The sequence below is a fragment of the Phalacrocorax aristotelis genome, chromosome Z (assembly GCF_949628215.1).
Source record: "Phalacrocorax aristotelis chromosome Z, bGulAri2.1, whole genome shotgun sequence".
Classification (NCBI taxonomy): domain Eukaryota; kingdom Metazoa; phylum Chordata; class Aves; order Suliformes; family Phalacrocoracidae; genus Phalacrocorax; species Phalacrocorax aristotelis.
Genome location: NC_134311.1, coordinates 221,638 through 234,528, shown reverse-complemented (window position 1 = coordinate 234,528; position 12,891 = coordinate 221,638). Strand labels below are relative to the sequence as shown.

Sequence of the window (12,891 nt, the reverse complement as noted above, 5' to 3'; positions counted from 1 at the left end):
AAAATTTTTAGCACTGTTTCACAGGAAAACAGCACCTATATGATATACTGCCTTTCCCTCTTCACTGACAGCTTCTGAACACATTGACCTAGACAAACCTCTGAGGTCTCAAGGTTAGAGAAAGCCTGCAAGTTTATCAGAAGTAGAGGTATGGGAGATGGCCACCACTTTGGAACACCAAGCACAAGCTTGGCAGTTAGCAGCTGTGCTATCCCAGCTGGAAGTCTCAGCAACAAAATTCTTCTGCTTCGTGCTGAAAGTTTCAACCTTACAGTTTGTAGTTTGGTGCTGTTGAGCACTTTCTGTCACCCTTCATCCAAATGTTTGGTGTTAACCATTCTAGCTTTCTAGAACTCTATGATGCTTTTGAAGGAACTACAAAGAACTGGTGAAAAACACTTCTCCCCACCAACAAACAAGTGTTTCAGTTGTATGGAGAATTCTGCTGGAATACTATGTCATGAAAATAACTAGTTTTATTTCTGCCAAACAGAAAACATTACATAAGGCTTGACTGAGTACAAATTTAAAGAGAACTCCTTTGACTCACTCAAGCCTCTTGAGATAAACATAAATGACTCATTTCGGTTTTAAGCAAGGATCTCTCAAAGAGCAGAGGAATGTCTGAGAACACCTACCATAGGAAACATTTTACCCATTTGAGTGTTTCTGTGCGGACATGGGTGAGGGTTGTACTCAACTCCAGTAGGGAAAAAATTGTTCCAGGTCCTTGCTTTATTTATTTTCTTTTTCTCTGCCCTCCAAGTCCCAAGACTTGCAGAGACTTACTCACATGAGAGACCACAATAGCTTTGTGAAGTTTGGATGAACTAGACAATAAATGCCTCATTTTTGAGTAAAGTTTTCAGTACGTTATAAATAAAATCTCCTTGCTTTTCCCCTTAATATGCTTTCAGCCTAATAACTCCAGAATGTCTGTCCATTGTGCATCTTTTCCATAGTAACTGCACTGCTGTAGGACACCTGTCCTGATTTCAGCTGGGACAGAGTTAATTTTCTTCATATAGCTAGTATGGGCCATGTTTTGGATTTGTGCTAAAAATAACGTTGATAACGCGGAGATGTTTTAGTTGTGGCTAAGTAGCACTTACACTACTCAAGGACTTCTTCAGTTCCCCATGCCTTGCCAGGGGCACAAGAAGCTGGGAGGGGGCACAGCCAGGATGGCTGACCCCAACTGACCCCAAGGATGTCCCACACCATATGACATCGTGCTGAGTATATAAAGCTGGGGGAATAAGAAGGAAGGGGGGACATCCAGAGTGATGGTGTTTGTCTTTCCAAGTAACTGTTATGCATGATGGAGCCCTGCTTTCCTGGAGGTGGCTGAACACCTGCCTGCCCATGGGAAGGAGTCAACGAACTTGTTTTGCTTTGCTTGCATGCACGGATTTTGCTTTACCTATTAAGCTGTCTTTATCTCAACCCACAAGTTTTCTCACTTTTACTCTTCTGATTCACTCCCCCATCATACTGCGGGGCAGTGAGCAAGCCGCTGTATTGTGCTTAGCTGCTGGCTGGGTCTAAACCACAACATCATATATCTTTTAAAGAAATGATGGCCTCCAGTCACTGTGCACAGGGAAATCTTATTAACTCCAACATAAACACCAAGCAACTCTAAAGAGTTGCTAGAAAAGATCAGCCTAGAAAAACTTAAAGTTTGTAAGCCTGTGTCTAACCATGGCAATTATGGAAAGTACTAGATTAATGGCTCTGGAGAGCAGCGCCTTGCATTTTGAAGAAAATGACGATAACCTGTCTATAATGCCTCCTAGCACAAGTGATGCTATGGAGGTGGTACTGCTTTTCCATCTTGAGGGGTTAATCAGTTTTCACGTCTCCACAGGGAAATGTCTTCACCAGTGCAGAAATGAGGCTGGAATACAGGCAGGCACTTTATGTAACAACTGGCACAGTAGCACTTGCTGAGTTCACATGATATCCAAACCTGGACTGTGCTGTCCAGGTCCCAAGCCAGGAGACTTGCTCTCTCTCTCAGGGATGCACACTGTCACTGCTATATTAAACAACCTCCTCTTCATTCTGCCATGTAGTTTCCAAGGAAAGCAACATTTGTGTGGACAGCTGCTGATTTACCAGTGCCTCACCAACCTGTGGCTTCTTGCCCAGCTTCAATCACACTTCACAAAGCTGTAGTGGTCTCATAGCCAAGTTCCTGCAAGTTCTGTGAAAATTGGTTGCTGAGAAGAAAACAGAGGTGAATGAAAGCAACACCTCCTCTACAGGAGGTGCATGGAAAATCCAGCATGCTCAGCATCAGCCGACAATCTTGTTCCCACTAGCTGGCAGCCAAGAGGTTGCAAGTTCCACTGCATCCACCTTTGCTACTGGATTGAGTTCAGGTGGTGGGAACAAAGACAGATAACCAAGCATCATTACCTTCACAGTAGTGCTCGTCTCAAACCTGAAAGCCTTCGTCTGTCCGTTTTCCAAGTACACCTTGAGAATGTTGGGCATATAAAGAAGAGAATTCCCCTGCAGAACAAAAGGAACAGCACTAATCCTTGGACTTTAAGCCTCCAGGCGTCAGGCTGTTCTGCCTGGCACAGCACATCCTGGTATAAATGAAAATCTTTCTTTGATTTTGCAATCTTCTTCTGTGGCACCAAGCTTTATTCCCTGATTACGCTTCTGGCACGGAACAAGGGAAAGAGAGCATAACAAATGCCTCTCCCACAACACTGCAGCCAGTGCAATAGCTGCACATGTTCCAGATATGCCACTGTTCAGTTCCCACGTGGCATAGGAAGATCTGGAAAATACTGAAACCTGAGAGCCATCCTCCCTGCTCATTACCAGAAAAGCATCAATGTCTCACAGAAAAGACGTCTTTCCATTAGTGGGCACCAGGCAGCACTAACCCCCACACTGCCACCTTCCCACTAGTAGCAGCCACGACCAACTCAAGAGCTACACAAACCCTCAATGCTACCATGAATAGATTTTGCACACCACAGGAAGGCTGTAGGATTCAGCTAAACATGCAGTGGTACTTTTATTGAGCATTCCTCTAAGATTTGTGACTCTGGGGCTTTCCAAAGAGGAGATGATGTCACCAGAGTTTCTTGAGATAGGTCTCAAATGCATTAGACAAAGCAATGACTCCCCTAGCAAAAGCACCTCCATCTGGTGCTCTGAGAAGGATCTGGGAACTTGGCCTCTGTCTTTCTGGGGCTGTCTAGAGCTGCACCTTCCAGCTTTCCACCTTACTCCTTTAGTAGAGCTCATTTGCACCTTCCTTCTTGTTTTCAGCCTTATTCTTCTTGTTGCTTAGTGCTGAGAAGGTTTACTCCTCCACCTGTGGACTTCCCATTCAGCATATCTTTCTTATGTTCTGGGACCAGCATGTTCCTCCAATCTTAAAGAGTTTATCTACCTGTCATGACAGTCTCAAGGTTAAAATTGCATTTCTAAGGTGATCTTTCATATGTTTCATTTGCTGTGCGACACCTTATAAATCTTACAACCTTGGTCCCTCTTGATAGAGAACCTACATACCCTGGAAGTACTACAAGAACAAACAAAACACTTCTGAATCTTACTGCTTGTTCTTCCCCTCCCTGTATTGTGGGGTTCAAGCTTCCTACAGTCATCACTGAGGAAAAAAAGAGAGTGAACATTGCCAGGATTCCTGAACTCAAGCTCTAACTCCTTTGTGCTAAGTAGCATGAACACATCACGTCTTTGACAGGCTTTGGGTCCTCCCAAACTTCAGAAAATTCAGAAAAGTGATGCTGGTTTACACCAACTGCACATTTTCTCTGGTAGCACTACAGCTACAGGTTACCATACAAATGGGTCCTTTAACAACCAGCACATTGCAGAACTTAAACTCTATATAGATAAATCATACAAAAATTAAGTACCACCACTCTCCTTGTCAGATCCAACTAGCTGGCCAGAACACCTAGGTAGGATTTGTCTCCTTTTGACCAGGCTCTAATAGACTACTATGAATTGATTGTGAAAGGTTCTGTTATGACTTAAGCAACTGTACCCCTGTTACATGCTAGGTCCATGTTACAGTGAGGCCCATAGCTCCTGATAATAGACTGATGGATGCTGACCTGAGGATCCTGAGGGACCTGTCAGTTATATGGAAATACATAATAAGTTTGCAACAGAAAATGGAGGCTGGATAGAATTGAGGCTTATTAACAATTTATATTCCCAAACTGGAGTTTCAGGTTTCAACTGCAGAAGGCAGCCTCTGGGTTCCTTCCAGTTGCCACAAAGATCATTTACCAATGCTCCATTAAGATGACAAGAGTAGTATATTTGCTGAAACAGGAGGCTTCGCAGTCTTTCAGGACCATAATACCTATTTTGCCTGTCTTAATACATCAGTTCGCTGAAATGAGAGCAGCTCTAAAACACTCAAGCAGAGTAGCTGCTTTCTATGGTGAATAGTGCTTTCCCAAAAAGAAGTCATAAATATGCAACAAATTTATTTACTCTTCCTTTGTGCTAATATTTTACAGTTCAAAACAAGGTCTGTATCCAACTGGTGAAAAGGTAAGCTAACACCAGTGGGACCCCAACACACAAATGAATTTCTCTTACCTTTATGTTCTCATTAAATGAATGGCAAACTATTTATTGATTGTGTCCCTCCTCTGCACTTTCAAAAGTGCAGAATATTGATAGAGGCTTCATAGGAAGTGCAAAGTACAGTGTTCCCTCTGGAAGTGCCTTCTTTGGACTTCTCAAGACCTACCTTGCAATCAGTAAGTGAATGGCACAGATCTGAGACTTCCATGGGCTGCAACACCAGTGCCCAGGCTCTGGCTGAAACAGCTCTATGGAAGCTCCCAGGCAGATACTAGTGTGGACATCCAACTAAGAAAAAGCAGAGACTTCTGGCATTTTCAGGTCTGGCTGTATCCCACAGTCAGGCTTGCCCTAGGCCTCTCAGTCATGTCTGCCTGGTACCACTTCCAGAGCACATCCTCCTATTCCCCGCCTTGTGAGCTCTGTGTCCTGTGTGTCACATCTCTCAACCACGTGAAGGGTCCAGTACCTGGCTTCTATTTGGGAAGAGTCGCCCAGCTGCCATAATGCTTGGGCAGGATCCCAGACAGACCTGTCATTAAGATCTGAGGGATGTGAACACAGCTCTTGGTAGAGTAGAGATGAGCCGTGCAGCAGCTCCAGCATATCTGACAACAACTTGGCAGGAAGGAAAGGATCCCAGAGTCTAGAGAGACTTACTGGCAAATGTGTCAGGAGTCACATCTGATGCTCTCCTGCTCTGGAGAGCAGGCCAAAGAAAGAGCAGGAGTCCCAACATGTCTGCAGTCAGGCACAGTTGCCAAAGCATTATCACTGCGCCTGTTAATAGACTGGTGACACCCATAGCATCTCTGGCTACATCTCTGCCCTGGTGCAAAGGCAGAAGAGGAAACATCTGCCACAGGGAAGCTCTGCCTGAGCTGAGCCAGGAGAACTCCCTACCACCAGAGATGGGAAACAAGAGAAGCCTAGAAAAGAAGAAAAAGGCCTAGTGGCTGGTTCATAATCACTGCAAAGTACAAGGAAGCAAGATTTCATCAGACCTGAAAAACTGAACAGCACTAATGAGTAGGGAACAGGACTGGGGGGTTTTGACTGCTGAAATTTTTCATTCCAAAGGGAAAAAGGAAAACTCAACAGAGTTAAAGACTCCCAACTGACCCCAGTCCATCCCAACCACATTCAACTAAGTTACACAGAAAGAAAAAGGAGCCATTTAAGAGCTGTTCTCACTTCAGGGAAGCTACAAGTGTTCTCACTGCTTGGCCTTTTCTACTACAGGCAGACCCATATCTACCCAGCTCATTTGTTATCAATGCTAGAAACCCTGTTATAAATTTGCAGCATTCCTCCAGTAAGCCATGATCTTGTTGCACGTAAGAACAGATTGGCTCAGTTTACAGATGGTCTATTATGGAGGCAGCTGCAAATGCTCTGTGGAAACTCTCTGCAAGAATATGAAACACAACAAGCTGTCACCCTATCAGCTAGAGAACATATGTCAAATTTAAACAGCAAAGCAAAGTCACCAGTACCGAACTCCCTGAACACAATGCTACCTGAACACCACTGAAGGCCAGGAAGAGGTACCCCAGCTACTTTGACAGCAAATAAACCTGGCATCAGCAGCAGGATTCACCTCTCATCTTTAGAGTTCGATCTGTCATGACCAAACTTCAGTCTAGGTTTACTATGGAGAGACGAGCACTTCAGGATATGACTACTACATCCCAAAGCTGTGTAATGCTGGTTTAAAGTTTACCTGATGGTAAAAAGACAAAAGTAGTACATGCAGGTATTTTCCATTAGTCTAATTAAGCAAATCAAAGGTAAAATCCTCTGAAAATGCCAGTACTTCCCCCCGATCACCAGTGAGCCTAGGAAACCAGTTGGGAGCAGATACCTGGATGCATACCCAGGGCACACTAGCACACTGAGGGTGCAGCCACTCTGTAGGTCATTGCCCTGTTAACCCAGCCTGGCGTCTGTCTGCAGGAGTGACCCATTCCTTCCGAGCATGTGGTGCCCACAGCACCTGGCTGCAGCCATGCCCCACTGACCTGTGTGTGTCCATTCACCAGCACTTCCTCCGCGAAGCGTACTTTCACAGGGTTTGTTTTTAGCCTTGCTCTCTTCTCTGCAGTAAGAAATGATGACTTAGGCCCGCCCTGAAAAAACAATAGCACTCAGTTGGCAGTTCAGTCTGTTGCAGTTACGTATGAGAAGCAGAGGCCCACAGTACAGGCAGGGGTGCTGAAGCTGCTCACACCACAATGCCTCGCTCTTACAGGAATAGGTGTTGTTAGGAGCCTCTCAGCCTCCAGGCTTCCTACAGACCTTTTTGACCTGAGTGGTGGCTGCTTTCTGAACCTGAACGCAGCTGTCCAACAACTGGACACATGTACAACACAAGCTGTACACACTCCTAATTTCACTGCCTGTTAACTAGTTACTGTGTTTAGGCATGTTCCCAACTCCTGCAACAAAGCCAGGATCCTGCAGAACAGCTGTTAGTCTATGCACAGCTGCCTTGCAGTGGGGCTACATAGTACTGTAAACCAACACATACAGAGTGCCTTGCAGTGATAAACAAAAACCCCTGTCAGTGTATTGCAAGAACACACCCATGTATGCAGCACTTTCCAGCTCAGTGGGGTTTCTAGAGTATACTCTCATATTGCAAATGTTTAAGAAAACAGCCCAAGACTAAAAAGCCAACCTGACTTCTTTGCACTGTTGTCACATAACCATGCTTTCATCATGGCAGGGGCCTACCAAGCTCACGAGGCACCACATGAGCCTAGGAACCACTGAGTTCTTGTGCCCAAATGTTCTGCTCTTGTAAAGCATGATATTCCCTAAGAAGAACAGAGGCAGTATCCCTCAGTATCCTTCCAGACAACTTCAAAGTACAGCAATTCCTACACTCTTGCCAGAGGTACAGATGCTGTCCCAACCTGCCACAGCCCAATCTTGCCCAAGGCCATTTGGCAAGGATGGAGAAAGGAAGGCAGGCAGGAGCCTCTGTGCCTGGGCAGCAAGCCCTTCCAGAGTCTGCCAGGCTGTATGGACCATCACGCCCCGCAGCTGCCCAGAGGAGGGCCAAGGCCTCCTAAATCCTTTCTAGTGTGGCCAGGGCAGCCCCGGCAGAGGGTCTGGTATCTGTTGATGGGAGGTGTTACCTCTCAGCGCTAAGCACAGCTGCCTTCAGAGTGGGGCAAGAGCCAACCCCAAACCCAAGATCAGCCTTGGCTGTATTTGGACGTGTCCTTAAAGTGACCTGCAAAGGAAAAAACAAAAATGGGTTCATGCCCCATTTGCTTCTCAACAATGCATGAAGGCCTGTGAAGGGTATTCCAAATCCTGTGAAGGGTTTTCCAAGTCCTTTTCTCTCTGAAAAGCCATTGCATCTTCCCCTTTTTGGCAGGCATTCAGGTCTTGCATAACTAACTCTGATTTTTTTTCCTTGATCTCCAGAGTCAGCTCAAGCACTGGCAAGACTGATGGTCAATGTGCTAGGCAAGGGAGATCAGATTAACAAAAGAGGGAAGACAGTGGGTTTGCTTACAGTTCTCTTTACTTTGGCTTTGTGCACATTCATTGAATGCCAACACCTTGGAAACTTTGGGCAGGAAAAATATATTTCAGAGATTTTTCTCTTTAATGTACTTTTACTGAATGGCCAAGAAACCTCATGACCTTAAACCTGAAAGTTCCAGTAAGTTTTCTCAAGGACTCACCATTCTTGTTTGTAAGAATGAATAAAACTAAAAAACCCTCCAAACAAATGAAAAACACTCTCAAAATGCTTTCTGGGTTGGGGCGGGGCAGGGGTAAATCCCCCTCAGGCCACTTTCATACATCACAAGAAGCCAAAAAGCACACAAACCCAATTTTGTCCTTGCTTTGCAGCTCAGCTTTTACACACATTGAAATCCACATGGATAAACACATCATGTCAGCAGTTCGTGCCTCCTGGGGAATTCTATGCCACAGGAATGGGCAATCAGCACCAAAGTTTCATACTAAAATTTCACTTCTGTTCCCAAAGTATGATCCACACCCAGGTCCCAACCCTCAAACAGATGGAGCCTGGAGAAAAAGGGATAAAATTTTCCAGCACTCAAAATGGAAAACCTCAAGAGCTTCCAGGGAGCACCTAGGACAGACGCTGGGCCTGCAGCCTCAGAACGTGCCTTTCATGTCCAGGGGGTCCCCACACCCGAGACAGCCCTAGCACGTGAGAAGCACTCCAGGCTGTTCTTGTGGTCGGTCCACAGCTGGCTGAGTAGACCTGCCTGCATCCCAGTCATTGTGGCCTCCTGGCCCCTGTGGAGCCCACTGGGCCCTCACAGCTCCTGATGGAGCCCCCAGCTCCAGGGAATTGGTCTCAAACCATTCAGCGAGCCTCTCTGTATGACAGGGAAGCTGTGAGGAGTTACCACTGATTCTACCCAAAACCTCTTCAATGGGTGTGTGTGAAAGCAGAGGGCACTCGCAGCTCCCTCGTGGCTTTGGTCAGGCCCTTGCGTCCTGCATGCTGGCCCACCCACCCCACCTTCCCTGCGGGCTGCACTGCCAGCCATGGACATCTGGTCAGTGCTGCTGGGAGTGCTGAGAGTGCTGAAGAAAGGCCATTTACCGATGTGCAGCGCAGGACAGTTAGGAGGAGCTCGTCACCGGCCTCCCTGTAAGAGAGACAGGCAGTCAGCCAGGGTCAGCAGCTGCTTGCACCTTCCTCTCCACTGTCACAGCAGATGCGCCAGCGAGTTCTTTGGCCCCTCTGCCCCCCCCGTAAGGGAAGTCTCTCAGCCAGGCAGGGTGCAGCCCACCAAGCACCACCATGGTACAGGAAAGCAGGGGATCCCCTCTCTCCTGGGCTGCTGGGCCCTTCAGCTGCAGGACTGGCTGCCACTGGGACTCATCCCTGGGGGGCAGGCACCCACCAAGCGCAGAACCCCGGGAGACAGCGAGGTCCTCCTCCACAGCCCCACACAGCTGTGCACTTTTGCAACCCTGGGTGAGACCCAGTCTCTGCACCTCTCTTCTCAGCCCTCTGCCACCTCATCCCTGCGGGCCACGTGGGACCATACCTGATGATGTCAGCCGCTTGTTCGACAGACACGTTGTCCACCATGGTAGAATTTATCAGAAGGAGCTGGTCACCCGTCTGCAGCTTCCCTTCAGCGGTGCTCCCTGTGCGCAACCAGCACACTATTAGTCAGGACAGCACCACGCTGGCAGGACTGCTCCCATGAGGGATGCTCACTGCAAGCCCCTCTTCTTACCTGGCACCCACTTGCCTCAGCAACTGCCTCTGGATGGGAAAATAAAAAGCGGCCAAAGGATGCTGGGCCCTGATACCAGCTGGGGTACCACTGGCCATGTCCATGCTGCCTCACCCAGGCTGCTCTCCAGCCCCACAAGTTGCCCTTGCACTACAGAAGATCACTCTTGTGCATGCCTTTTCCCTTGCCACAGCTTACCACACCGTCCTCACACACTGCCTACCCAGGGTGCAGCTGGAGGGCCCACAGGCTCTTGGGAAACCACAGAAGGGCTGGGGGTAGCAGCACTGCTTTGCCGTTCCGTTTGGGAAGAATGTTCTTCTGCTTTTTCTTTTTTTCCTTCGCAGTCCCTTGCCCCTCCCCAGAGGCCTCCCAGGGGCCTTGGGCAGGTGCCGCAGCACAGTACTCCCTCTTTGTGGGGTCTGCACCTGGCCTGACCCTGCTGGTTACATCCCAGCGGCTGACCACAGGCCACGGCTCGCACTCCCAGCATGCTGCTGTCCAGACCAAGGTGCTGCAGCAGTCTCTGGGAGATGTGGGCTTGATTCCCAGCATGGTGAGTCCCCTCTGCAACTTGGAACGACACGGAGGAGGTCTCCTTAACTACGCTATCCACTGGGAGGACCCATAACATGAGAAAAAGATGGATTCTGAGCTTTGCTTTCCAGGAGAGTGGCAGCCACAGGACCCAAGGGGCTAAGGAGCAGGTGGACTGCTGGTCTGAGAAGGAGGAGCATGCATGCAGTCTCCAGCTCCACCACGATCAGTCTGCTGGCCAAGGCACACTACTGAATTTCTCTGTCAGATAGGTTTGCCTGAAAACCCACCTACCACCCACCACCTGTCCCTCAGGGAGATCCTGGCATCAGGGAGCATACAGGAAAGCCAAAACACAAAGGCAATAAGGGCCTTCAGCCATGGGCTCCCACAGCTAAGGACAGGACTTAAAAGGACAGGTTCCTTTGTGCCTCAGTTTTAAAAAAATGTTGATTCTTTCTGATTAGGAAAAAGAAAAACGTAACACAAAACCTCTTTCCCCACTTCTTAGACCCCAAGACTCTTGGCTAATTTAGCCACGTTTCACATGAAAGGGGTAAAAAGAGAAAATTTCACTCAAAAGCACTGTGAAAGGACAGTGACCATACCATAGTGCCTTTATGCGAAACATCCCACAAGCAGAGTGCTTGGACAGGCCGTTCCCCCAAGCAGCTGGCCACAACCCACATGCCACATGCCACAACCCACATGGGCAGCCAGAGGCAGAGTCCAGGCCAGCCCTCCAGCCACACCCTCCACAACACCTACACGCACAGCTCAGGCACAGTCTTTCTCTGGCTGTCACACTCACACTGACATGCAAAAAACAGGCATTTTTGTGTACCCATTGAAAAGAAAAAGTAAATAAAAAACAGATTCACAGTTTTTTATTCAAAACCCCCAAGCCACCTTAAAAGCAGAGTTATACCCCTCCCTTTTACAACTGGAAGAGTTGATCTGCTTGACTTCAGCAGAATTTCCCCTGGGCTGCCTATAACTAGCAGTGATCCTCTCTGCATTACAGGGCTGTAAGCTCAGACAGCATTTTCGACAACAGATCACCGGGGCCAATACAGAATAAGAACCAAGATTAGATTAAATTCTCCCTCTGCATTTCAGATCAAACACCAGAAAGAACTTTGCTTTGAAGCAGATCTTTGTAACCCTGAAGGTCAGCTGTGCCAAAGTGCAGGCAAAGGATTAGTGGTGAAGCTGCCATTGGCTTAGATTTCTTCCATGCCATCAGAATCAGGTAGATGTTCAAGCACTCTGCACGCCACAGACACACAGGTTTTGCCCTCAGCATTCAAGGATCACATGCCAGCCAGGGGTACCTGAGAAACTCATGAATACCTGGCAGGAGTTCATCTTTAAGGCCATCTGGGAAAGTTTAGGCTCCTCACACCTGTGGTTGTAGGGAGAAGGAAACAGTGCTTACCTGCAGTGACAGACGCAATCGTAAGAGGAAGGTTTGGACAAATCTCAAAGCCATAGTGATGGAGGACCAAATCTTTGTATACTGTGACAGTAAGTTTGACATGGCTGGCAGGCTGGCCACTGCCGTCACTGGTGCTGTCTGTCATAGATGGCCTGCTCCTGTGAGACAAGAAGTCAGTGATTATTTAAGATACAGTCAGAATACACTTTACTGAAGGGGAATAGATCCACACACATACACACCCCGCAACTTTCAGTGGGCTGCACCAGTAAACAAAGGCCAGCACTTCTCTGGATACCCATGGGTGGCTCTGCACCGTGCAGACCAGCAGGGATCCCCCAGGCTCCACAGAAAGCTGAAGACATCAGCCCAGTGGCACCAGCTGGTTGTAACCACAACTCTTTCAGCCACCCCAGCCCAGTGGTCACATGGAGGCAGAACTCCAGGTGTGCCCTGCACCGAGCCCTGACCTCCACAGATCACAGCAACACCTCTACCCAGCAAGGCAGCGAGAGAATTTACAGCGCTCTGCTTCTGCCAGGATCCAGCCCAGCTTAATTTTGAATCACAGACCTTAGGAAAGTCAAGCAGCTGTGGGCCAGGATCCCTTGTAAATGCAACCCAGTTTTGCCCTAAAAACATGGGCCAATGTCAATGTCAAAATACAGAGAGAAGTTCAACCCCATCTTCAAAAAGAGCACATTTCACATTGAGCAGTATTGTATTTCTGCAGATGTGGCTCACAAAACCAGGATTGGTGAAAGGAGGATCATCGGTCCCTGTAAACCAAGGGGGATGCTTAAAAACACTGGGTTTTTTTCTAGGGACTACTGTGTGCATATTTCCCAAGAACAACTGAAACAAGAAGATCTGCAATCTGTGACTGCCCTTGTTTGTTGGCAACAAGCTTGTGCTGCCTCTGATCAAAGGTAATCAACAGATATTCCTTTCACAAAAAAACATGTTTACCTGGATGAGCCATCCCGAGAGCGATGAAGCCATTTCGCTACCATTTGCTCTATTCCACATGCTTTGCGTGTCCGGATTAAGTTAGTCTCCAAAACTTCCATC

The 12,891-nt window shown here is 47.7% G+C and overlaps 1 protein-coding gene across 2 annotated transcripts in view; it reads right to left on the bottom strand.

Annotated features, from left to right (window-relative positions):
* FRMPD1 (FERM and PDZ domain containing 1) overlaps positions 1 to 12,891 on the bottom strand; it is a 26,295-nt gene extending 13,404 nt beyond the window's left edge. For both annotated transcript variants that reach the window (XM_075079271.1, XM_075079270.1), the window contains exons 1-6: positions 12,790 to 12,891; positions 11,821 to 11,978; positions 9,651 to 9,753; positions 9,200 to 9,245; positions 6,618 to 6,725; positions 2,425 to 2,520 (exon numbers count right to left, since the gene is read on the bottom strand). In XM_075079271.1, coding sequence (XP_074935372.1) covers positions 2,425 to 2,520; positions 6,618 to 6,725; positions 9,200 to 9,245; positions 9,651 to 9,753; positions 11,821 to 11,978; positions 12,790 to 12,890 — 612 coding nt within the window. In that variant the 5' untranslated portion in view covers position 12,891. The remainder of the gene's footprint in view (positions 1 to 2,424; positions 2,521 to 6,617; positions 6,726 to 9,199; positions 9,246 to 9,650; positions 9,754 to 11,820; positions 11,979 to 12,789) is intronic.